This window comes from Macrobrachium nipponense, chromosome 15, assembly GCF_015104395.2.
Source record: "Macrobrachium nipponense isolate FS-2020 chromosome 15, ASM1510439v2, whole genome shotgun sequence".
Lineage (NCBI taxonomy): Eukaryota > Metazoa > Arthropoda > Malacostraca > Decapoda > Palaemonidae > Macrobrachium > Macrobrachium nipponense.
In genome coordinates this window covers 16,339,028-16,363,221 of record NC_087208.1, presented here as the reverse complement: position 1 = coordinate 16,363,221, position 24,194 = coordinate 16,339,028, and the positions used below count along the sequence as shown (strand labels likewise).

Here is a 24,194-nt window from a genome sequence, read left to right as displayed (position 1 = left end):
TAAGTTCAGTGGTGGAAGGGAATTAAAAGTTAACTGGTCAGCTAGGATGCAGACATTATTGTTTCCACACATGATTGCAAAGTCATGCTAGACTCTTTTAGGACTTGCATGAGGGGTGCAATCTTGAATATTAAATTAAAATGAAATGAGGTATTTCAAAGAAGTTTGATAACTAAATTATAAGAGATGAAAGGTGGTGGATGAAAAGCAGATGAATGCAATGCAGCGGAGGTCAAAGGGATACTGCAAAAAAACCTATTTGTATTACCATCTAAGGTGTACTATGTATGGCACACTGCACATTGTATCCTTCTATGGTGACACAATTTACACAGTGTAGGAATCTCTCTCTCTCTCTCTCTCTCTCTCTCTCTCTCTCTCTCTCTCTCTCTCTCCTCTCTCTCTCTCTCTCTCTCTCTCTCTCTCTCTCTCTCTCTCTCTCTCTCTCTCTCTTTTGTATAGTCACTGTGTCGACTGCACTGGATGCAGAGAGGAGGAATTTAAGTATTGTATTTTTTGTGCATGTAAAGAATGATTCTTCTTTAAACATTATTTTTGAGAAACTAATTCTCAAGGATTTGCAGGATATTCAAAATGTTTTGGGAAAGCCATCATTCCTGAGTTGAAGACTTGTTTCAACAGTTTGACTTGTTACAACAGATCAGTAGTCATAAGGTTTTAATTTGATCATCAAATAAGGTGCTCAAGGCAAAGTTGATGTATTGCAGTTAGTGTAGGAATGCACTGTTGTTTAAGTATTGCAAAGGTGTTCAAATATTAATTGCAGATTCTCAGAGTTGAGATAATTTCATGTTAGCTAGATATGAGAGTGGTGAATGGGAAGTTGATGAACAAAGAGACTGGATATTTGTTCTTTCATGTTGAGAAGTAGATATTTAACAAAATACAGATATATTGATATGTTTCCCAAATTGTGCTAAAATAATTTACCAAATTGAAGACTAACACCATTATCACTGGTTATGTAATTCCAGTATTTAAATTTTGAGATGCGTGCTTATGTGATTGGAGAAATGCAATACGTACAGTTTTCCTTTGATTTGGCTGTCATAAAATGCATGTGTTGAAAATGATAAGCATTGGTTTGGGTCTTGTGTTTGGTTACTAACAGGAGATGTAATGGTTTGCATAGTAAATCACAAAAAAATGGTAGAAAAGGTTCCCCTGGTTAGCTTTCTTTTCAAGTAGAATTCAATAAGTTTGATTTTCATTTACCTTCTCTCAGAAGCCTTTTACAGGCCTTGTCTTACATCAGTAAGTTGATTTTCATTTACTTTCTCTCAGAAGCCCTCTAAAAGGCTTGTCTTACATCAAGAGTAAGCTATCACTATATTTAAATACATATTGAAAGACAAGACCACTTACTGCTTCTGTTTATTCACGTCTTATCTTTATTTCAATACTTTATCTATTAACAACTTTGTGATAGATGATGGCATATGCAAAAACTCTCTGATGTATTCTAATTTCTTGAATTAAAGTTAGCCATTGGCTTGTGGCTTTTGATCACTCCCTCTTTCTTTCTTAGATTTATCTTCACTCTTATTTATAAAAAGTGCCAGTTCATGTTATCCAGGTAATAACAGCCTGCTTCACAAATGTAGAATTTTCTTTGTTCAGCTCTCAAATTACATGCGCTGTATGCATAAAAAGTTATTCAACAAATATTTAGACAGATTTGCAATCTTTCCCTTTGGAAGCTGTATAATCCGCAATAGTATTTCTTCTTTGTGGAAATCAGACAAAGTTCAAAATAGCTACAACTTTTTGAGTAAGACTTAGGTAACACATGTTTATGAATTTGTAGATAGTGAGTATTTTGAGTTTTTTGAAAAAACCTTAACAATTGATTGACTTACTCAGGCATGTCATGGTTCAATACATAAGGTTTTTTTATGTTCACAGTTAACTTGAAGATGACTTATATTGAATACGTATATAATTTCTGATGTGTTCATCTTTTGTGCAATTTAAATATATCTTGGATTTAGATTTTATGTATTCACATTTTTTAGTATACATATCATTTTCTTTTTTTATGTGGGGCAGCTTTTGAGATTTATTTTTACTACAGGTTTGTTTACTTCTTCCAGTATCACTTTAGTTAGCTTGCTTAATACAGTACTCATGTAACCAGAATGACACACAGTACTGATATTAGATAAAATGTGGAAGAATTGTAATGAGCAGACCTGCTGATCTGGCAGACCAAAGTTACATTCAAGGATTTGTTGCTTTTTCATTTTTCTTCCTGTGCAGGATTTTTTTGGTTTGGAACATGTAATGAGCAGTAGTTGTGTGTGTTCTTAAAGCGATTCTCTTTTATTGTTTGTAATTTTAGCTTATTTTGATGAATTTACTCATTTTAGGTTGCTATTGAACATAGGAGTGTATTACATACCAAATGCAGCAGCTCGTTTCCCTTTTAAACACTTATTCTTTGTACTAGTACTGAAGATAAGAGAGTAGGATCATTGAGGGCATGCCAGTGTGAAGAAGATAATTGTATTGCACTTTTCATAATTGGGAGACAATTTTCTGTTTAACTTCTGACCATGTTTTGCTTCCTTATGTGTAGTGACTACAATTAACTATCCTGTACTGGTAAAATGAATCAAATTAATTCATCCTTTTTATCATAATTTAAAACTTTCAATAGTTTTTAATGATTAGTAAATTCTCTTGCAAAGTAGTGGATTCTCCTAACATATAGCCTGGGTAGTGTCTCCAGTGGACTAAACATGTCTTCAGCAGTAAGTGTTTCAGATGCATGAAATCTTCTTACAGAATAGTTTGTGCTGTAACCTTCAATAAACAACTACACAGAATCAAGCATATTTTAAAACATACTCTCAGATTCTGGCACATACTGTACTTTATTGATTGTTAAAGCAAAAGGATTTGGCAACATGGAATATAGAAAGTAAGTTTTAAAAATAGTATATGTACTGTGTAAACTTTGGAATGTATCTTGAAAGCCTTTTTTTTTAACTGTAACTTGCTCATCCTGCATGCTATGTTTTGTCTTTGCTTCTTTTATTCTAGAGTGAAGATGCGGGTATAAAAACATTGAATGCTCTTCATGACCAAGGCCGTAAGTATAAAGCTAGCTGAGATTTTGATTTGCAGTTGTGCTTTCTTCCATCTTTGATAACAGTTTAGCCTTGTGTACATAGATTTAAGGTATCAGAAGTTGTTTAGTAGTTTTCAAAGTATCAAGTATTACATCTTATAGATATGCTGTACATCAAGTATTTCAGTTATCAATTAATGCAAAGTTGTGATTATGAATTTTTTTATGCCAAGGAGCTTTTTTGTGATGCTGCTTCTATTAATCATCTCTATAGTCAATTTACATGTGATTTTCATGTAGTATTTACAATCTTTCAGAGCAACTGGATCGAATTGAGGAGGGTATGGACCAGATCAATGCCGATATGAAGGAAGCTGAGAAGAATTTGACGGGAATGGAGAAATGCTGCGGTCTGTGTGTCTTGCCTTGCAACAAGTGAGTGTTTGCTTAAGTATATTCAGAGTTCTATCCTCTCGGGCTAATGTTCTCTAATGGTTCTAGATACTATATGCTGTACTGTACTCTATTTAGGGAAAATGTTTTTTAAGCCTTCCTTCCTTTTTCAAAAACACAGATATGGCTATTTGATATTTTTTTTCAAAGTTCATTTAAAATAGATAATAAAACTGGTAACTCTTAAGTTCATGAAGAATATTAGGGACAATAATCACAGATTCACTTAAAAAGTTAAAGTTGACACATTCTTTGATTTTCATTCCAGAACGTAAGTTCTTTCCTTGATTGCACACCAAGTAAAGAAATCAGGGACTGTGAGAACGGTGACTATGCGAGGTAATGGCCATCATCAAACGTGAGATTAACATTTCTGGAAATGTCTCACACAATCCTGTTGAAACCAGACATCCTGTTGCTGCAGTTCCTTCTGCTGTAGTTCAGGAGTCAGGAAATCACACTGAGCATGGCACATTAGCGTTCAGAGTTGTCTGTGACCATTTGTTCGTTCTCTTCAAAGAAGCCCCCCCAAAAAAGTTACTCATTCCAAGAATGACTCATTTTAGGAGGCACTTCTAACTCAATATTAATAACTTTGCATAGCATATTGAGTTCTCTTGAACCTCTTCAAGGTTATTTGATGGCCCTAAAAGCGTTTCATTAAAAATTGCTCACATATCCCCTTAGAGGCAAGTGTGCTTCATCACTCCTCACCAGGATGACACAGGAGCTACGGGGCTCTTGTACATCTGTCACGAAGTTCCCTGCCTTGCTTGGACATTGCTTGGTTTGTGGGAACGGTTCTCTTGTACACGGCTACAATGCTACTCCAAGTCCCAAGTTATGATTGCGGGCCGTATTCAGGAGACGTGCTCAAATTAATGAATGCACATATTACTATTATTACTCACTGCACTCATTGCACCATAATGTTGCTTTCATTTTTATTTGTTTTTATATTTCTTGAAAATTCTTTTCTAAAGGGTGATGCAAAGAATGAGTGTTTAAAAATCAATAAGTGCAAAAATCATAAATATATTGAAGCTGTATTGGAAGTCAATTCAGATTAATCATTAGTGGATACAAGCATTTCCCAAGAGACTGAAGAGAATGCACTGAATGACCATTTGAATGTGAGACTTAGGAATAATTTTTAATGAGTAGGAGAACTGCTGTATGGTGTTGACTGAAAGTTCAAGAATATAGTTATAGATAGTGGAGTGTAAGATTGAAAGTTGATTTAGGGAAACAAGCTGTTATACATTATTCAGGCATTCATGAGTACATTGTAGAAGAGATGAGATGGAAGGTACATGTATCTTTGCACACTCAAAGATTAAAGTCTGTTTACCTTAGAAATGCCCTATGAACACTGGATGACAGAATGGAGGCTCACAACACATCAATACTACTGAACGGGATTTTAACACAGTAGTACTCAACTGTAGTACTACTAGTATTGCAACTGCTTTTAACAGTGGTACATAAATGGGAGTGCAGAAGATTATTGCAGATTTTAATCTTTATTCCATAAGGTAACTTGGCAGTCCCTTGGTTGCGAGAGGGGTTCTGTTCTAACAGTGTGCCATGAGATGGAAAATGCTATACAGGCAGCCCCCGGGTTACGATGGGGGTTCCGTTCTTAAGACGCGTCGTAAGCCGAAAATCGTTGAAAGCCGGAACATTGTCAAAAATCCTAAGAAAACCTTACTTTTAATGCTTTAGGTGCATTGAAAGCTATGTAAACTGCATTCTTATTGCATTTTTCATCGAAAAACCTTTAAATATTGATTATTTTGCATTTTTGGGGTCATATTTCATCTGCCAGATCAGCGTTTGTAGGCGTCGTAACCCTGGAACATGAGTTGTAACCCTGGAACATGAGTCGTAACCCTGGAACGTGTCGTAACCCTGGAAATAATTTCTGATGAATATAATTGAAAAGCGTCGTAACCTCGGAACATCGTAAGCCGAAACCGTCGTAACCCGGGGACTGCCTGTAACTTGGAAAATCACTGTAATCATAGTTATGGCAGTATAATCCAAGTTAAGGTGCTGTAACTTTAGGGTAATGGCACCGTAACTTTGGAACATCAACATTAACCTGGAGCTGATTTTGTACGATTATATTTGAAAAGTGGCATAAGTACAGAACGCTGTAAGTCGGAGCTGCCACAACTATTCAGACATGAAAGGTTCTGAAGTAACAAATAGACGTTACTTTTCAAATATACTAATTTGGTTTTTTTGTGCTGGAAATAAATAGAAGTAGAATTTGAAAAAAACTAATACTTTGTATTGTTTTATTATTGTTTATTTAAGTGCTGATACCCAGTTTTGTGTCATCAGCAAGTTTATTTTGTCAGTCAGCCACAAATCCAAGTATAAGGCTAACCACATTTGACTTTCTGACAAAGAGACGATATCCTATTGATGAGAGCTCTTTTTCAGTTAATAAGCATTGCTGTCCAATCTCCTACTTCATATATGATACTTAGACATCTTGCTTTTGCCATTAATCTTGTATGCAGCACATTTTCTCAATTATGTGTACTAACATGCCATGAAAGAAGTCAAGCATCTAGAACTGGATGGTTGTATTCTAAACATTCCTTTTTTTTATCTACTGTGATAGATTTCAGTATCCTTCCCAAAACTAAAGCTAGAGGGAAGGCTTGGTAGTTACTGGTTCATTTTGAGATGCCCTTTTGAATATTGGTTGATTATTTTGAGCATCTACTGTAATTGTGTATGTTCCAAGTACTATATTTTTATGGGTCAGAGGTGAAGAGTATTTTCTGTGGCTTGTGCTGATGCGTCTTTGATCACCATGAGTGGAATTTATTTGGACCTTGAGACCTACATATGTTGGCTCAACTTCTTTGTCATCTTTTTATCTCCTAACTCATGAGCTCCTAAGTTTTTTATGTATGTTAAGATGACCCCAGTATTTTCTTGGGTGTTCTCCTTCCTCAGTGTAGGCAATAATGTTCATTCAATAGTAATTGGCACTGGCAGTAATGCTCCAATTGTATCTTTCAAATGCATAATCATATTCTTAATTGGTGTGCTTTGGATTATCTTTTGCTTGAAATCCTGTCTTCCCTACTATTTTAACAATGTCTTAATTGAGCTGTCCACCCCCTAGGTATTTATGTTTTGAGTCATTTCTGTCTCCTATTTTGGCTGTAACTTTTGACATATATGTGCTGTCTGTCTACCCAAGTCGACAGGTCATATGATTTGTTGGCTATCTGACTCAAGTTGAAGCAAAAATAATGATCGCTGAAAGTATTTCCCTTGCCAACAATTGCCAGTTTCATTTTTACTGGAATTTTATGTATTTGATCAGTAGGTAAAACTGTGTGCATGCAATTTATTACCCCTTTAATGGTTTTCTGAATTCTTAGTTTACACCTTATTGACCTGATTTTTGGTGCTCAAAAATTTACTGTTAGGCACAAATGTGCCATCTGCAAAATGATTACTCTGCCTATTGAAAAGAATGTAAAGCATAAACTTGTTTTCTGGGTAATTAAACACTTTAACCCTTAAACGCCAAAGCGGTATTTAAAAAATCGTCTCCCGTATGCCGGCAGCGTTCCCGAGTGAGCGCCGAAGCGGAAAAATTTCAAAAAATCACAGCACACTTAGTTTTCAAGATTAAGAGTTCATTTTTGGCTCCTTTTTTTTGTTATTGCCTGAAGTTCAGTATGCAACCATCAGAAATGAAAAAAATATCTATCATATTATATATATATTGGGATGTATGACAGCGCAAAATTTTTTTTTTATATATAATTGTATACAAATCGTGCTGTGAGCAAAACGGTTAAAGCTAACGAGTTAATTTTTTTTCGTTGTATTGTACACTAAATTGCAATCATTTTGGTATATAACACATTGTAAAACAATCAAGGCAACCAGAGAAAATATTATCACAAAATGATGCATGAATTCGTAACACTCGGACGTAAAAAAAAGCTGTTTTCAAAAATTCACTATAAATCGAAATATTGTGCTAGAGACTTCCCGTTTGTTGCAAAATGAAGGTAACTGATTGAATATTACTAGACTGTAAGTGTTGTAGCTTACAATTGCAGTTTTTGACCATTTTGGGCGAGTTAAAGTTGACCGAAGGACTAATTTTTTCTATTTATCGTTATTTATATGAAATTATTTCAAAACTGATAAAAGCTACAACCATGGGTTGATTATTGTTGTATTCTACATGAAATTGCACACGTTTTCATATATAAAACTTTATTTAATGGCTAATTTAAAATGGTGCAAACATTACGACAATCGGACGAAAAAGTAAGGAAAAATTTTTTTTTTTTTCATAAATTCACCATAAATCAAAATATTGTGCTAGAGACTTCCAATTTGTTTCAAAATAAAGGTAAATGATTGAATATAACTAGAATGTAAGAGTTTTAGCTTACAATTGCGTTTTTTGACTATTTCGGTCGAGTCAAAGTTGACCAAAGGTTGATATTTTGGAACATCATTATTTATATAAAAATATTTCAAAACTGATAAAAGCTACAACCATGGTTTGTTTTTTTGTTGTATTCTACATGAAATTGTGCACATTTCCATATATAAAACTTTATGTAACGGCTAATTTAAAATGGTGCAAACATTACGACAATCGGACGAAAAAATTTATGATTTTTTTGGAAGAGTTACCGCGCGGACGTAAGAAAAAAGTTTTTTTCATAAATTCACCATAAATCGAAATATTGTGCTAGAGACTTCCAATTTGTTGCAAAATGAAGGTAAATGATTGAATATTACTAAAATATAAGAGTTTTAGCTTACAATTGCATTTTTTGACCATTTCGGTTGAGTCAAAGTTGACCGAAGGTTGATATTTTGGCACTTATTGTTATTTATATGAAAATATTTCAAAACTGATAAAAGCTACAACCATGAGTTGTTTTTTGTTGTATTCTATATGAAATTGTGCACATTTTCATATATAATACTCAATGTAACGGCTAATATAAAATAGTGCAAAAATTATGTCAAAGTGACGAAATAATTTCTGAAATGTGTTGCTGATGCTTTTTTGTGCGAGAAGAAAGAAATTCGCGCTTGCGCGCCTGGGTAAGGATTGTAAACAAAACAACGCCTTGATCCGTGAGCTCCCAGCATCCCCCAAGGCGTGTGATTCAAAAGTTTTTGCCTAGTAGGCCTATAACTATTTTTCAGCAAATTTAAAAAAAAAAAAATTTATATGGACGTACCATATGTCCAATCAGCACTCAACAGACAATTTATATCGAGGTTTAATACGTCCAATTGGCGTTAAAGGGTTAAATGTTTGCCCTTTTTAGTGTGGAGCAAATAATCTTCCTTATTTTGTATTACTTTCATTTTTGTAAGTGCAAGAATAGAAAGCCAAAAGTTGTAGTCAGGGGTGTGATCATATGACAATTTATTAAGCTTTAACCCTTGTAGAGCTTACTAACAAAATATTTTGCTGCCTTGTTTTATTTGCAGAAATTGAAAATAGCAATTCCTTCATCACTCAAATGCATTACAGTAGTATATGTGATAGGAATGGCAACTGATCTCTCTCATACACAAAATGGAGACTCCTTGCTCCTCATCCAGGAGATCTAGAGTGCCATCATTTTTTCTTGGAGCAAGATCATTCCTAATTACCATGGATACTATTAGGAGCTTATGATCTGGCCTTGATACGAGAATGTGCAATATCATATCAGAAATGCTATTTAATGTTCGGAAGCCTAGCCAGTCATGATCAGCAGCAACTCTGCCCAGCAATAGCTTCCGTAGTGCTAGTGTAAAGATTTTGCAGGTCATTTAATGTGCCCATATTATGTGACTATGCTTCTTCTCACAACTTTGCTTCCTGAATTTACGAGTTTACTTCTGTAGCTTATATTCAGGATTGGCAGTTTTATAGCATCATCTTTTTTGACACCCAGTATTCATTTTTGTTTGTATGTGAGGGATTGAATCCAGATTCTTGTGGCATATGCTCTTGACCCTGATATACGAAGGTTAAAATAGGTGAATCATATTTTGGATCTATTCCAGTGGTACTTGTATAGGAGAAATCTACACAAATTACAGTTGACTGAAATGAGTTTTTCATGACCTCAAATGATATCAAGTGATGTCATCCATTGATGATAAAAAAGAAAATACAAACATGTTGACACTGGGTAGCACTGAGATAATGCCTGGTGAGTGTTGGGAATGTTTTTACTCTTTTCTCCCTTGCAAAAAGGACTGTTGAATGATAATCATCTGTAAACCAGTCAAAACGAGAAAATTAGACAATTTTGTGTGAATTTTTCCTTGCTTATCCCCAGGTTTCTTATATGTTATAACTAACACACACAGCAATAAAGGACTGTTGTTTTATATACGTATTATTGTTAAGGAAATTTATATATGCATTTGCATGGTGCCAAAACAAATGACAAATCCTTTAGAAATTGTATATTATTTTTTATGAAAAGTAAAGACATTTATGTTCTCAGCTAACTTGAGCACATCATTCTGACCATGTCATTTGGTTCTTACTTTTCAAAGATACCACAATATTCAAATTATTTTGTCTCAAAATTACTCTAAATAGAGCATTCTGTTATGAAAAACAAATTTACAGAAGTGATAAAATAAAATCATGTAAGCTTATAAGGTTAAGCCATAACTGAGGTGTTTTATACCACAGACAAGTTTCGATCCTCCTCCCCAGCAAAAATGTCTGATGGTCAAATTGGTTAGCTTTGTAACTGCTCCTCATGTGTTTCATACGGAGCATACTATATGTACTGTCCTGTGATCTACCACTGACTAAATAATGTAATTTGAGGGCGTTTAAGTGAATCTTCACAAAGCTATGCCATTATGATTCTCAAGGATATACTAAAGTCTATAATTATAGTACTACTTCAAATTTGACAGTGTTTGTATGCTATTACCATAAGGTTGGGCTGAGGCTAAATTGTACTCGTGTGAATGGTGAACTGTCAAATTATATACATTGGCTGACCCTTTTAGAACCCATATGATAATCCTCATATTGCATTCTTTAGTTCCCTGTTGGACGAGTTGGTTACATGCTCGACTACCGATCAAAGGGTCCGGGTTAGATTCCCCGCTCTGCCAATGCAAAATCAGAGAAATTTATTTCTGGTGATAGAATATTCAATTCTCAATGTGTTCAGATCCCACAGTAAGCTGTAGGTCTCATTTCTAAGTAACCAATTGGTTCTTAGTCACGTAAAAATATATAATCCTTGGGGCCAGCCCTAGGAGAGCTGCTAATCAGTTCAATGGTCTGGTAAAACTAAGATGTACTTAGCTTCTTTAGTTTAGTTTTGATATTGAATTTTTTATACTATAATATATACTTAATTCTTTTAAAATAACAACATTTCAATATTTAACGGGACTTGGAAATGTAACAAAAGGTATCTACCCATACTATGGTTCATATATCGATCTTGTTAAATGACCTGATAATAAATAATGGCATGTAACAAGGAATCAGTATAATAATATGCCATCACCATGTGCATTAGTAACAAATAATTTAAGCGAAGTAATGGATGTTATTCATATTATGTTTGGCAAAGGTTTTATCTTCCAGTTATCAGCAGGCATCCAAATGGCAAACAGATATTTATCTCTTGAGTGTATGCAAGGAAAAGTGTGTTTGACTGCTTGTGCACTGTTTTCCCATAAGTTTGCAGAGTTCAAAAGAGTTTTATCTTAATGAGTGACACTAATATTAGCTGTGAGCTTTGCATGGTGTAAATGAACATGGCTTAGACTCTTGAAAGGTAATAGTTTACTTTTAAGGAAGTGCTACATAAAACTGTGAAGTATGTTGTCACAGTCTGTGAAGTACTTTCAAAGGAATGCGTAGTGTAATGCTCAGTCACAGCAAGCTGTAGTTCTGTAGGTATCAGTTAGCTTTAGATTCATAGCTTAGAAGGGGAAATGTAAATACTGTACATCTATTGGAAATTGTCATGAAATGCTGAATTTTCCAGAAGTTTGACCAGTCATGTTCTTTCAAGAACACAAAAAACTTTTTTTTAAATAAAACTACAGTATATTAGTAAATCCAAATGGTATTTATTTCAAGAAGTTTGCAACATTTGACATTACTTCAAGGTGAACTAATTCTTATTGGTGTGCCCCGTAGTCTTACCTTTTATCTTTTTCAGTACCAAGAAAGTGAAGGTGGAAATCAAAGCAGTTGCAATATGAAAGCAGCAATATTGTGTGCTGAATGCAGTTTTCAATTTATGCATTTTGTGTGTCCATGAGCTTGGGGACCTCTCCCAAATACAGTTCTGTCTACTGCTTTTTTGTTTCATTCAGACATATGATACTTGGCTTGGTTGATATCTACAGACTTTTCCATTTTATATAAAAGATTGTAGATGTTGAAACCAGCCATTTCATGTAATGCTTTGCCTTGCTAATATACTGTTTTTCAGTATATCAATTCAATAACGGTTTTGGCTATATGCTGCTTTTTTATTCACTCAAATATACTAGCATTTTTCACGATTTAAAGCATTTTCAAATTGTATAACGTACTGATGGGACACCCTGTACATAGGGTGTAGATTATTATTATCATTATTATTACTATTATATTATTATGATTATCTATTATTGGAATGCGATATCTCTCATTGCTTGTGATTCAAGTCCTGCACCCCAACTGATTCGAACCTTTACATGCCAATTTCAAACCTTTTTCTATTCCTTCTAATGGAACAAGACATACTTCTTTTTTAATGACATATTGTAGATATTTAAGGCTTGAAATAGGTGAGGCATGGATTGTTATTAAGGATCTAGTGCGTGTAACAGCTACTGGCACCATTACTCTAGTTTATTCTGTAGTTAGGACTCTAGAGCAATTTTTAGTATATTAGACAAGCACACTCTCTGCAGGTCATCACAGTTTAAAGAAGATGAATCCACTTGGAAGGGCAAAGAAGATGGTGTAGTGAATTCTCAACCCCAGCGTGTTATGGATGACCGAAATGGCTTAGGGGCAGCTGGTGGATATATTGGACGGTAATATACAATATACAGAAAGGAAATGTTTTAATACTAATACATAAACAAGTTTTCATCCAAACCTGTTTTTCATAGAATGCTGTACTCTGTATAGAACCATCCCAGTTGCATCAACCTTCTGTAGCTAAACAAAATGCTCCCATAACCCTTGGGATACCTTTACCCTCCGTGTCATTCTGCACATAAGGAATTTTATTGTCATCTGCTCGTAGGACAGAGAACAATAAAACTTATGATGAATGGATCATTGTAAAATTATTTTGTTTACATTTTAAAAACATTGCTTGTTCGTTACTACCCATTAATCTTAAAATGCACAAATAGCTATTTTGAAAGGAAGAGGAAGAGATGTGTTCATTTGTTGTGCAATGATTGTATGTATTTGCCAGCCTGTAAACCTGATACTTCTCCTGATGGTACCATATACACTTGTGATGATTTATTTAAAATTCCAGAAAAGAGACAGGTTAAGGGGAGGAGGAATTGTCCCCGAAGTCCCCAACCTGTACAGTGCTCTGCAGCCACTGTAGGCTTCAAAAAAAAACAAACTTAAAGGTGCTTGTAAGTTATATCCTTGAGGTGACACTTTCAGAAGTATGCTGGCATTTCCATGTCTGTACTGTCAATATAGAGGCCATTTCCATATGTTTCCCTCCCTGTAGGGGTTAATGCCATTGGTGCACCTCACATGATGCACTGTAGGTATTACAAAAGGTTGTTTGGAGGGCTCATGCCTTATCTCTGTTCCCACTTCCTTTCTTCCATTGCGCTGTCCAACCACTCCACCTCTTTTTATTATCTAAAGTGCTGAATAACTGGGAATCCAACAGTACTTGGCGTTATAGCAAAATATGAAAGAATCATCATCATCATCATCCATGTTAGATTTTAACATGGATGATTTGAAACTACTGGAACTTTGTAGACTGGTACTTTAAAGGTATCAAATCATCACCCGAGGTCCTCGAATAAATCCTCAAGAAAAACTTTCCTGAGCTGGTATGCTATTGTGTCTGTTGTCTGTTGTCTGTGTTGCAAGGCCTCACTTCATCACAAATTGATTGAAGTTATTCTTCTTGCTGGAGCAGTCTAGATGCTACCCCCTTTCATTCCTTTTACTGTACCTCCATTCATATTATCTTCTTCCATCTTGCTGTCATCTCTCTTTTCACAATTGTTTCATAGTGCATCTGGAAGGTTTTCCTCCTGTTACACCTTTCAACCTATGTACTTTTGATTTCTCTTCCAGCGCTGAATGACATCACAGGTCTCAGTGCTTGGCCTTTGACCTTAAATCTATAGTCCATTCCATAAAGATACCCCTTAAAAGCCAAAAGACATATGTTGGTGATGGAGGTGTAGGAAGTACTTGGCAGGGCTGTCTTCAGGGCCCTTGCACCATCAGCAGCTGAAGCAGTGGGTTCTCTTTGAGACAGGTATAGTCATGTGCCAAGGAATATAATGATGTTTCTTGTGTTGATTTCTGAACATTTTTATACAATGTTTTCTTGATGAGTGAAACCAGTGTTTAAATCCCATTTTTTTGTACACTTAGCAAGTTTATTAGTAAAAAATGCTGTTTTCAGCATAGAGACTGTATGTGTGGATCTTTATCCAGTGACAACATGCAGTAGCTGCAGGTTTTACCTAGGAAACTGTGATACTGCATTGAGATGTATTCAAGGTGGTTCACACACACACAAGAATAGCCCAAGGGCCCCAGTAAAATGAGTTCACTGATGCAATTACACTTGTTTCTCTTGTTGTAAGCACTCATATAAAAGCAAATAAGAGGTATAGGGTCTGGAATAGAGCCTGCTCTCAACAAAACAAAAGGAAAAGGGATGATCATTGTTCTCTCCTCTCACAAACACAATTACAAGAACTGGAGAGTACAGGTGAAAGGAAAAGTATGTGAGAAAAGGTACCTAGACCATGAAAAAAGATGGTATCATGTGATTTCATAAAGCAAACTGGGAGAGGTGTTCTGCTGAGATGTTGGCAGTAAGTCACAACAGAATGAGGATGAATGTGGGGGTTACCCCCAGAAGTAGTACGAGTGTCATATTTAGTTAAAGTAGGTTTGTGTGACTGGGAAAGTACTACACAGAATAAGGCATCTAATGATTACTTGGTTCTAGCAAACAAGTAGCCCATGATGAGATGTGCAGTGTATAGTTTATCAATTAGCATGCTTTAATTTCTTTTTTTCTTTTGAACTTTATAAATTTAAGAATTTAAGTTTTGTAAAATTGTAAAGAAATAGCTTAATTTTTTCCATGAACAAAGATTGCAGTTATCATATGTAAAAAATATAAATTATTTGTAGAATATTTTAGAAGATATTTATAAAATGTAAGATATAGAAATTTTAGTTAATGCCGATGTATCATTGTACAGCATTACGAATGAAGCTCGTGAAGATGAAATGGAAGAAAATATGGGCCAAGTGAACACCATGATTGGTAACCTGCGAAACATGGCTCTTGACATGGGCTCTGAGATAGAGAACCAGAATAGACAAATTACCAGAATCAACGCAAAGGTAAGTGTTGTATTGTACCTCTCCTCTCTGTTGGGAAGTCTAGCATTGAACAGGTGCCAATATAGATAACATAGGTTTGCATCTTTGCTGTGGAATATCGAAATTGTAGTTTAGTTAATCCTATCTGTGAGATGGTAAATATTTTTAGATGTGATCACTGCTCCTGAGGTAAAAGGAAGTAGCATGAAAATTTAAGTCCAAAGTTTGGGAGGAGACTGAAAAAATAATCAGTTTTGCACAATACAAAAGTATTCATAAGATATACCATGGTTACTTCATTTTGGATTAGGTGAAAAGGATTGACGATAATTTGTAAATTTTTTAAAGCTTATTACTAAGTCTTTTAACATTCTCTTGATCACAATTATTACTTTGTATTTTGCTCTATAGTATTTGTATTAAGAATATACAGTGGACCCCCCATATTCGCGTTCTCTGGATTCGCGGACTCACATTCTTGGATTTCTCTCTGGAACATTTCCCTGCATTATTCTTGGAAATCGCCTTTTCGCGGTATTTTTCTATGAGAAATATCCACAAATTCCTGTTTTTTTTTTATCAATTTCATCATAAAATGTACATTTTGTGATAAAACTATTAAAAAACCAGGTATAAAAATTTTAGTGGGTATTCCTTGAGTTTTAACAAACAAAATGGAGGTTTAAAGCATTTTTATAGGGGCCAGCTATTCGCGGGTTTTAACTTTTCACGAGGGGTAGGGTGCATTCCCCGCGAATAATGGGGGACCACTGTATTTATTTATGTATTGATGAAGGAGTACTGAACTTGGGTAGACATGACTGTGATTAAAAGAGCCAGTCAGTATATGAGCAAAGGAAATAAGAACAAAAGCTGTGCAAGTTTGACTAGGGATATCATTCAGCAATGTGAATATGAAGCGTTGCATCCAAATACTTTCACGTTTATCTCCTGGGGATTTCCTATAACCATCTCCATAAACTGAAGCTTGTAATTTGTGTCTTGTCAGGACAATATATTTATTTAAGTAAGTTTAATTTTATATTATGGGCATCGGAACCATAAAAATTTATGTGGCCCCTTTTCCAATTTAATAATACATCCAAGGCTAAAAGCGGGGCTCAATAGCCTTGAAACCTTGGTCTAGGTAATAGTGTTATACATCAGCCCATAGTCAGGCTGCTCTATAGATTTTAGATTCCCATGCCTCAAAATAAAATTTATATGTAAATACTATACAATTTTACCTATTAATTCTTCGTTCGTCAGCTAGTTAATTTTTTTCACACAAAATAAGCCACAACCTGTTCAAATGATAGTGTGTTGTTCTATGTAGTGGAATCAAATTTGGCAGATTTTTCACTTGGTGAAAAATGTAAAAAAAAATTTATTTTGCAAAACAGTGATATTCATAAAGAGAAGAAAATATTTATTCAAAGGTTGTAACAAGCACTTTCTGCATAATAATTTTATTCTTTATTCCTACAAATAGTTAATTTAGGAGTAGGTGTAAAACATGTAAACGATATCCTTTCTTCTTGTTACATGTAAGTATTGTAGGAATACACGTACATATCCCATCAAAACATGGATTTTCAGACACACATCCTGTTAAGAGTGGATAGTAAATATTTTGTAGCGCAGGTCCTTTAAAATTTCATGTAATTTCATTATTCATTACTTTTAAAATTTTGTTGTCAGCATATTGAACAAGGTTTTGGTACTTTGGAAATTTGTAGGTGTAATTTTTTTAAAATTTTTTTATTTTTAATGAACAAGAAGTTTTACTTAAAAGAAATATTTACGGGTAAATTTTCCTTAGCCTTTAATGTTCTTTAGCGGTGATGACTAGGTACATGAATCAGTGTGTTACCATTTGCAAGCTCTTTCCCAGTGTTGTAATATTTATTTGCTGGGAAGATTGCTCGAAATGGCAGTACATTAGGTAAATGTACTTGCGTTGATATTTACATCCGTTTGTATTAAATTACTGAATGTTATTGAAAATAGAGTATTTGTAAAAAAATTTATTATAGACATTACTGTATAGGTAGAGCCAAAGTAAAAAAAATAATTTTTCAAATTCGTTTTATGGTACAGTTCAGTGACGTTACATTACTTTAGTTTTATGTGTAATACCATCCAAATGCTTTGGTAACACCTTGACCTCAACGTAATAAAAGGTAATGATAACAGTATAATTTTGATCATTATTTTGCTAATGAAGACCATTTTTATAGAAATGGCTACCCATTGGTGTTTAGAAATGAATATTAAAGATATTATAGTTTTACTACTCAGTAAGTTCACTTACTGAGGAAACAAACAATGCAGATGCAGTCTCGTAAGGAAATCAATAATATTGACAGACAAAACAATAATAACTCTTATTACTGATGAAAGTTATTGATCATCATGTTAATATAACAGGATTCTCTCTAGAGGTGTTGGTTTACATAACTGCCTTCCTATTTGACCTCCAGACTTCTAGACCATTGTGAGTGGGGTCAGGGCTTCAGAGAATAACAACATGGGTTTGATGTATAATTTGGTCATATGTACTATACTCTGTTTTCTTCCATCTGTCCATCCATCTGTGTTGTTTGTGCATCGTAACAATGCGTCCCGGGCTTTAAATAATAGCCTATTTCGAATATTAACGGTGTAATTCGCATACAGTAAATTATTAAAACACTTTTCAGTTGTAAATGTACACCCAGATATCCTTTTATTTACCGAAAACTTACACATAGCAAACTATTTAAAGCCCGGGACGCAGTGTTACCATGCGTGACCACCACAGGCAGATGGACAGATGGGAAAAAACAGAGTATAGTTACCTTAAACTAAATTAAGTAGGCTTTCTCACCTTTTTCCCCTTTTTAATTATCTCTTAATTTGTCAGGATGGACCTTTTATTGACAACATAAGTGTGCAATTGAATATGGATTAGATTACTGTACTATTAAAATGTTAAGTTGAGTGATGATGGCCAGCATGCCACCTTACTCATAGAGTTTGAATAGATGGCATGATTAAGTTAGACAGAAGATTATTACTGTAAGTCAAAACTTTCCCTCAGTGTTGGGTCTAATCTTGACAGACTGACAACCCTGGAGGCACTGAGGGTAAGGTATATAGCATTAAGGAAGTTCTCATAAGATGGTCAGCATTTGTGGCAAAACCATATTCTTTCCCTGAATAAAGTAAAAATCAAATACTGATGACCACCGCAGGGAAGAGAAGATTCTGAAGACTCTTGCCATCCAAAGAATTCAGTCACATGAAAGACTTTAAAGCCATATGAAAATTAAACTTTAAAGATAAAAACAAATAAGATGCTGGACCCTACTCTTTAATTCATTGACCCCTATTTTCAGTTCTTGGTTATCAGTTCTTAAGCAGAAAAGAAGTATCATTACTAAAACTTGAAAATGTCTTATCAGCAAGATGACCATCACAAACGTCTTTCAAATGGACAAATGAAAATGATTGGTCAGTACAATTCAGCTGTCAGAAAGCTATTTGTAAATTACAAAAATGTAAAATGTATATGTCTGTTTTACTAAATAGTACAGCACAATGAACAGCATTCAAACCATAGATTTACCAAAACATGGAAATGTAGGTGAACCATTGCTAAAGACGTAGCACTTTATTTTCCATGAAAAAATTAGTTACAAGACATGGAAATATACATAATATTCCCTGATAGACAAACTTTACTATTGAAATTGGACATATTTGGACAAAATGGAGAACTTCAGCCTTATTTTCACAAACTCTACCATTTCAAGAACTGCTGAAGATACGGATAAATTGAAGAAATGCCAGTAACTCAAAATATGCATTCTGTGAATCAAGTGACCATACAAACAATGAAGTTGCACAATACTAAAATGTGTTAATAGTGGTCAAAACCATGTTACACAATGTGTGCTCAGACAGTACATATGTACAGACCCTCCTCACTTGTCAACGTACCTCTTTCACGACAACTCGGACTTATGACTTGCTTTCATACAATCAGTGCGAGAACTCTACATTTAAAGAACAAGTTTCAAACATAGTTGTATGAATGTGTTATTTCTCTCTTGTGTTGTGTATGGTTATTTTATCCCAAGTTTTGATGAAGATAATAGTATACGTATTTTAACAAAAAGTTATTAATTTACATAATGTTTATCAGTAAACATGTAGTATAACACATTTACAGTAAGTATATAGCATTACATATTTACCAAAAGTTTCAACATAGGTTATACTCAGATTGTGAAAGCTCAAGAAAGAGATGTTTGGATGGTGTAAGGATTTCTTAAATTTCTGTATGCCATATCATATAGTTGGCTTTTTATAGACAGCTTTTTTCTAAGTGGACAAACAGATGTACTTACGGCTCTAATTGCCAGTCGGTAGATTCCACTACCATTCCTGTATGGTGTGTGTGTGTTTCTGTAGATTAAGATGGCCTTATGCCTACATGGGTTCAGGATGCTAAGTTTTTCTCTGCCACTGAAATTTCCTCAACCTTCCACCTCTGATGTTGGAGTATTGCAGTGTGTACTTGGATATGCAATTAAGTTCAAGAATGACCATTCCTGATACAGCAACAAATGTATTAATCAGTGCCTCCTTAAGGGACTTGAACCAAAAAAATTTGTTCAAATACCTTTGACTTTAATGACTTTACCACTATGATCAGCAAGAAAAAAAATGTAGCTTTTGGTGACATGGTATACCTATATATATGCTGTGAGATGTTCAGATCAGTGCTGTAGGTATGAGGAACGTACGAGTATGCAGCAATAAAGCCTATTCATTTGTAAGTATATGACATTTTTTATTTCCTTCAGATGGAAATAATGTTCAGTTAATTTTCTACTTGTTACAGTAATCTGGCTATTAAAGGAATATACTTTAGAAGTGATATGAATTACCCGTATCTTTTTTTTTATTTTTTTTTTATTTTGATGGCTTGATGGATTACAGCACTCAATGAATGGAGGTCAAGGTTTTGAATCCCCCAAGGAAGTAAAGTTTGATGCTGGATTGACAACAAAATGTGGTTATTGGTTTAAAGTGTATAATTAGAATATGTTTGACAGATGTACATCTGATGTATATTATCAAAATTAATATACATGATACATATACATTATTTGAATTAAATATTTCTGTATCATATTGTGAACTATATGGAAGATTTTTGTTGACTTTTATTCAAGCAGTGGATGGTGTGATCAGTTAATTTATGACAGGATTATTGTGTACATAAGTGAATCACTTAATTGTGTGTTGTCCTGTGTAGGAAGCCACACCCAGACCTGTTTTAGCTAATTTTCAGTCACTTTTTGTGTTTAACTTGACTGTTGTTACTTGATAGTTTTTCTAGTCGTTCGTTGATGAGGGTTAATTAGTAGATGAAGATATTTTCTGTGAACTTTTGCTGAACTAGTCATTAGATTTCCCATTCAATGCATGAAATTTGTTAAGTGTCACAAATTGCAATATTGTAGTATAACAGGAAGTTAGGAATTATATGTTAACTACAAGTTTTGAATTTTAGCATAGTAAATATAAGCTTACTTGGAAGTAGTGATGCTGATATCGCTTTCTTCTTTTTTCCAATTTGCCAACATTTGACAGTGTATTTCAGTTTTAAAACATCCTTTTTTTTTAATTATTATAATTTTCAATTACATACGCAGTATGAATGTATTACTTATATTTGTAAAATATTCATAGAATTATAAATTCAGGATTCTCATTATTTTTTGGAACTGTTATACTTGAGGGACTGCATTTAAAAGAGCCTGTCTGTTACTGTCAGGAAGTAGCCACTCTCTGATGTTTTTCGAAACTTTTTTTTCTGTTCTAGGCAGATTCCAACGTCACCCATGTTAAGGAGGCTAATGAGAAAGCAGGCAAACTTCTCAAGTCGTAAAGCAAAAGCAATGCCTCCATGTTTTCTCATGATCATAATTACACGAAATGGTTTGAGTCATTTAAAGATTTTACTCTTTAGTTAATGGTTTTGAGTAGGCTAGAAGTATATACTTATAAGATCAGCAAACTTAATTCATAGAGAGATGTTGAGTGGATGCTTAATTTCTGTGTGTTTTATGACAAGAAACTTAAGTGTTCAAATCAACATTTGGTTTGTCTTCTAATATTTCAGTATAGCACATAAGATAATCCTACCATTCACGTATGCACTGGAAGTTACCCGAGCTTGTTGCATTAAAGTAGTCACTATATAGAATTTCCATGTACTTAGACTTGTAGCTAGAAGCAGTTTATCTCCCTGGGTCACATTTTCACTATATATATTTATAGCAAGGGAACTTTGCTACTGTAGGATTTATGTAAACCCTGATAGTAGCAATCAAAGGACACTGAAACATAAGTACAGTCATATGCTGTATTAACTTTTGAATGCCTTCAGACTTTTTGTACAAGATGCGAGAAGATAATCTCTTTTCAAACTTATTGTTTCAAAGTTTCTTATTATATTGGTAGTGCATAAGTAATTACGAAATACGTAACTAAAAAGCCATTTGCTTCCAGGATGTATCGCATTGGCAGACCTTTAGTGGGGTAGTTTTCTGTATGCTTTTCATATTTTATTAATGCCTTTTATTGCTTTTATACATAACTTGAAGCAGATTCATATAAAGTACTTAGTGTGCAAGATTTGAGAGTGACATTGCCAGTACTGCTTCAAAGAAAACTGTGAACAGTCATAATTATATAAAAAGGGTATACTTTCTTAGAATTAGTTGGTGTTAAAATGGGTAAGTATGTTGTATAATACATACGTACTGTTTTTGTAATTTTTGTGAATTTGATATATTACAGCTCTTGACATTAGAAATTATTCCTTTTAGGATCACCGTGGTCATTAAAGTCTTATAGACATTTGTGCTTTTATGGAGCATTGAATTGTGTTTCGATGCAGCTGCAAAACCTTTTATTTTTATTCTTTTTAGATGTTAAGCTATTTATGTCTTTTTTTAATCATTATGCTATTGCTGGAGAGGTTTCCTGCTTTTATTTATGACTATATTTTTAACTTTTACGAGCTTAACTTTTAACAATTTCATGTCTACATCATTTTTAAGATTTATTTTTGTACATTAGTTTATCAGCTTTACTTACAACTATTTTCTTAGTGTTTCTTTATTCTGCTCTTTACTGTAGTCTTTTATTACTTTGAATACCAGCCCGAGAAGAGCCGTTATTAGGCTCAGAGGTCTGGATAAACTAATCCTTTATAATAATAATAATAATAATATTATTTGAATACATTTGATAATGTTCTGGAGTATTTGCAGTTTTGACTATTCATTTTCTTTGTATTACAAATTCTTACTACTTTTTTTATTTCTCAATGTAAAGCTTTCATTTTCTTAATTGTCAAACATGTTTCACATGAAAAACTTTGTCAGTTGATAAGAATTCTTTTATGAATAGTATGTTATTTAATTTAGCTTTTATCATTTAACAAAAAAACATGAAGTTCATTTGTGATGGGGATCATCAGCTTCGCAAGTTAGCCTTTGAAGAACTGAAAAATTTAGTTTAACAGAGCATTTTTATTACGTGTACACTTAAAATTGTAACTTTTGACAGGTCTTTATATTATGATATATTTATAAAAGATAGATGTTAGTAGTAGATTAGAAATTATCATTGCAGTACATATTTCAAACCATGAATGGCATGATCCTGGTTGGAAGGTGTCGATTCTTTCGAGCACTGTGCTTCGAACAGAAATTACAGATACATTTAGTATGGTTAGGATGTATTTTTTAGATTACTTTTTGAAGGAATTACAGCTGTAACTTAAAGGTATGCAGTTATTGAATGAGTTTTATTTTTCTGTACATCAAAGGGTATAGTATCCAATTTTAAAATACGTAACAAAGAATATTTTTATTTACATTGTTTCTGTTGGAAACAAATAGGTGAATGTGTGGGGACCTATTGAGAGCCTGGGTTCCACTGCACTTCATATTCCTTTTTCAATGTTTTTCTTTATTGATGATTAATACCTCGTGTATAATATACAAGTTTATAGAAGTGAGGGAATGGAAAATCTGAGCAGAATCCTATTACTGGAAAACCTGTCTTTCTAGTAAAATGGGAAAACTGTCACGTTGAGTACAAATTAAATTGAAGCTTTATCTTATAAATAACTTCATCTATTTTCAGAATTTAAGGATACCATTTTAATTTCTGATCTTCGATGCCTAGAAGTAAAAATAGTTTCAGTTAATATGAAAGATAACGATTAACATGTGTATTGAAGTCTGAAACTTAACAGTTTTCATTTTGGTTAATGAATTTTGTCATTCATTATATTCTGCCTTTGCACTGTTATGGAAAATAGTTTGATCAAGGTGTATTTTGTGTGATTTTGATTGACAAAATACTGTAGGTTTCTTCATTTTTGAGCTTGTGTTGACTTTAGTTTTCCATCACAACACATGGTTAGCTTTTGATTTTAAAGAGGTTTAACCTTATCTTGGTCATTTATATGATAGATTACAAGCTTCACATATCATTATTCTTATTGGTAACTGGCAGTGCATTGTGATCTTATGATATTTATAGACTTCGTAAGTATTGTAGAATCTCTTAATAACTAACTTTAGTTGAGGTGTCTGTTCATAGAAGTCAAATTTTCAGGTCATCTAGAGGGCATGTTCATGAATAAATTGGCATGGGAATATTTTCCAGTGAAAAGAATAATCCCCTTTTCAAGAATAAACAGGATTTTATCTCTGGTTTTAATCTGAGAGTGACAAAAGCTTTGTTTTGACAAAGATTTCAGGTTCATGGAGTTTAAAAATTTATAACAAAAAGCACCAAATGGTCTTAATGTCAAAGTGTTTGGATTTTAAGCCAAAATTCATAATCTAATCCAGTCTATTGGCTAGACAATTGCTGGTACCTTGCTTCTTTTAAAGCATTAGGTAAGCAATCTGGAGAATATAAATGTATGGTATATAATAATCTTAACCTCTATAG

General features: G+C 33.8%; 1 protein-coding gene across 16 annotated transcripts in view; it reads left to right on the top strand.

Annotated features, from left to right (window-relative positions):
* Positions 1 to 24,194, top strand: part of LOC135227004 (synaptosomal-associated protein 25-like) — a 183,530-nt gene that overhangs the window by 134,867 nt on the left and 24,469 nt on the right. For 9 of the 16 annotated variants that reach the window (XM_064266749.1, XM_064266746.1, XM_064266745.1 and 6 more), the window contains 3 exons: positions 3,412 to 3,529; positions 12,509 to 12,634; positions 15,038 to 15,182. In XM_064266749.1, coding sequence (XP_064122819.1) covers positions 3,412 to 3,529; positions 12,509 to 12,634; positions 15,038 to 15,182 — 389 coding nt within the window. Of the gene's footprint in view, positions 1 to 3,066; positions 3,116 to 3,411; positions 3,530 to 12,508; positions 12,635 to 15,037; positions 15,183 to 21,039; positions 21,156 to 24,194 lie in introns of all 16 variants that reach the window. The other 7 variants (XM_064266748.1, XM_064266743.1, XM_064266741.1 and 4 more) reach the window with 2 other exon arrangements.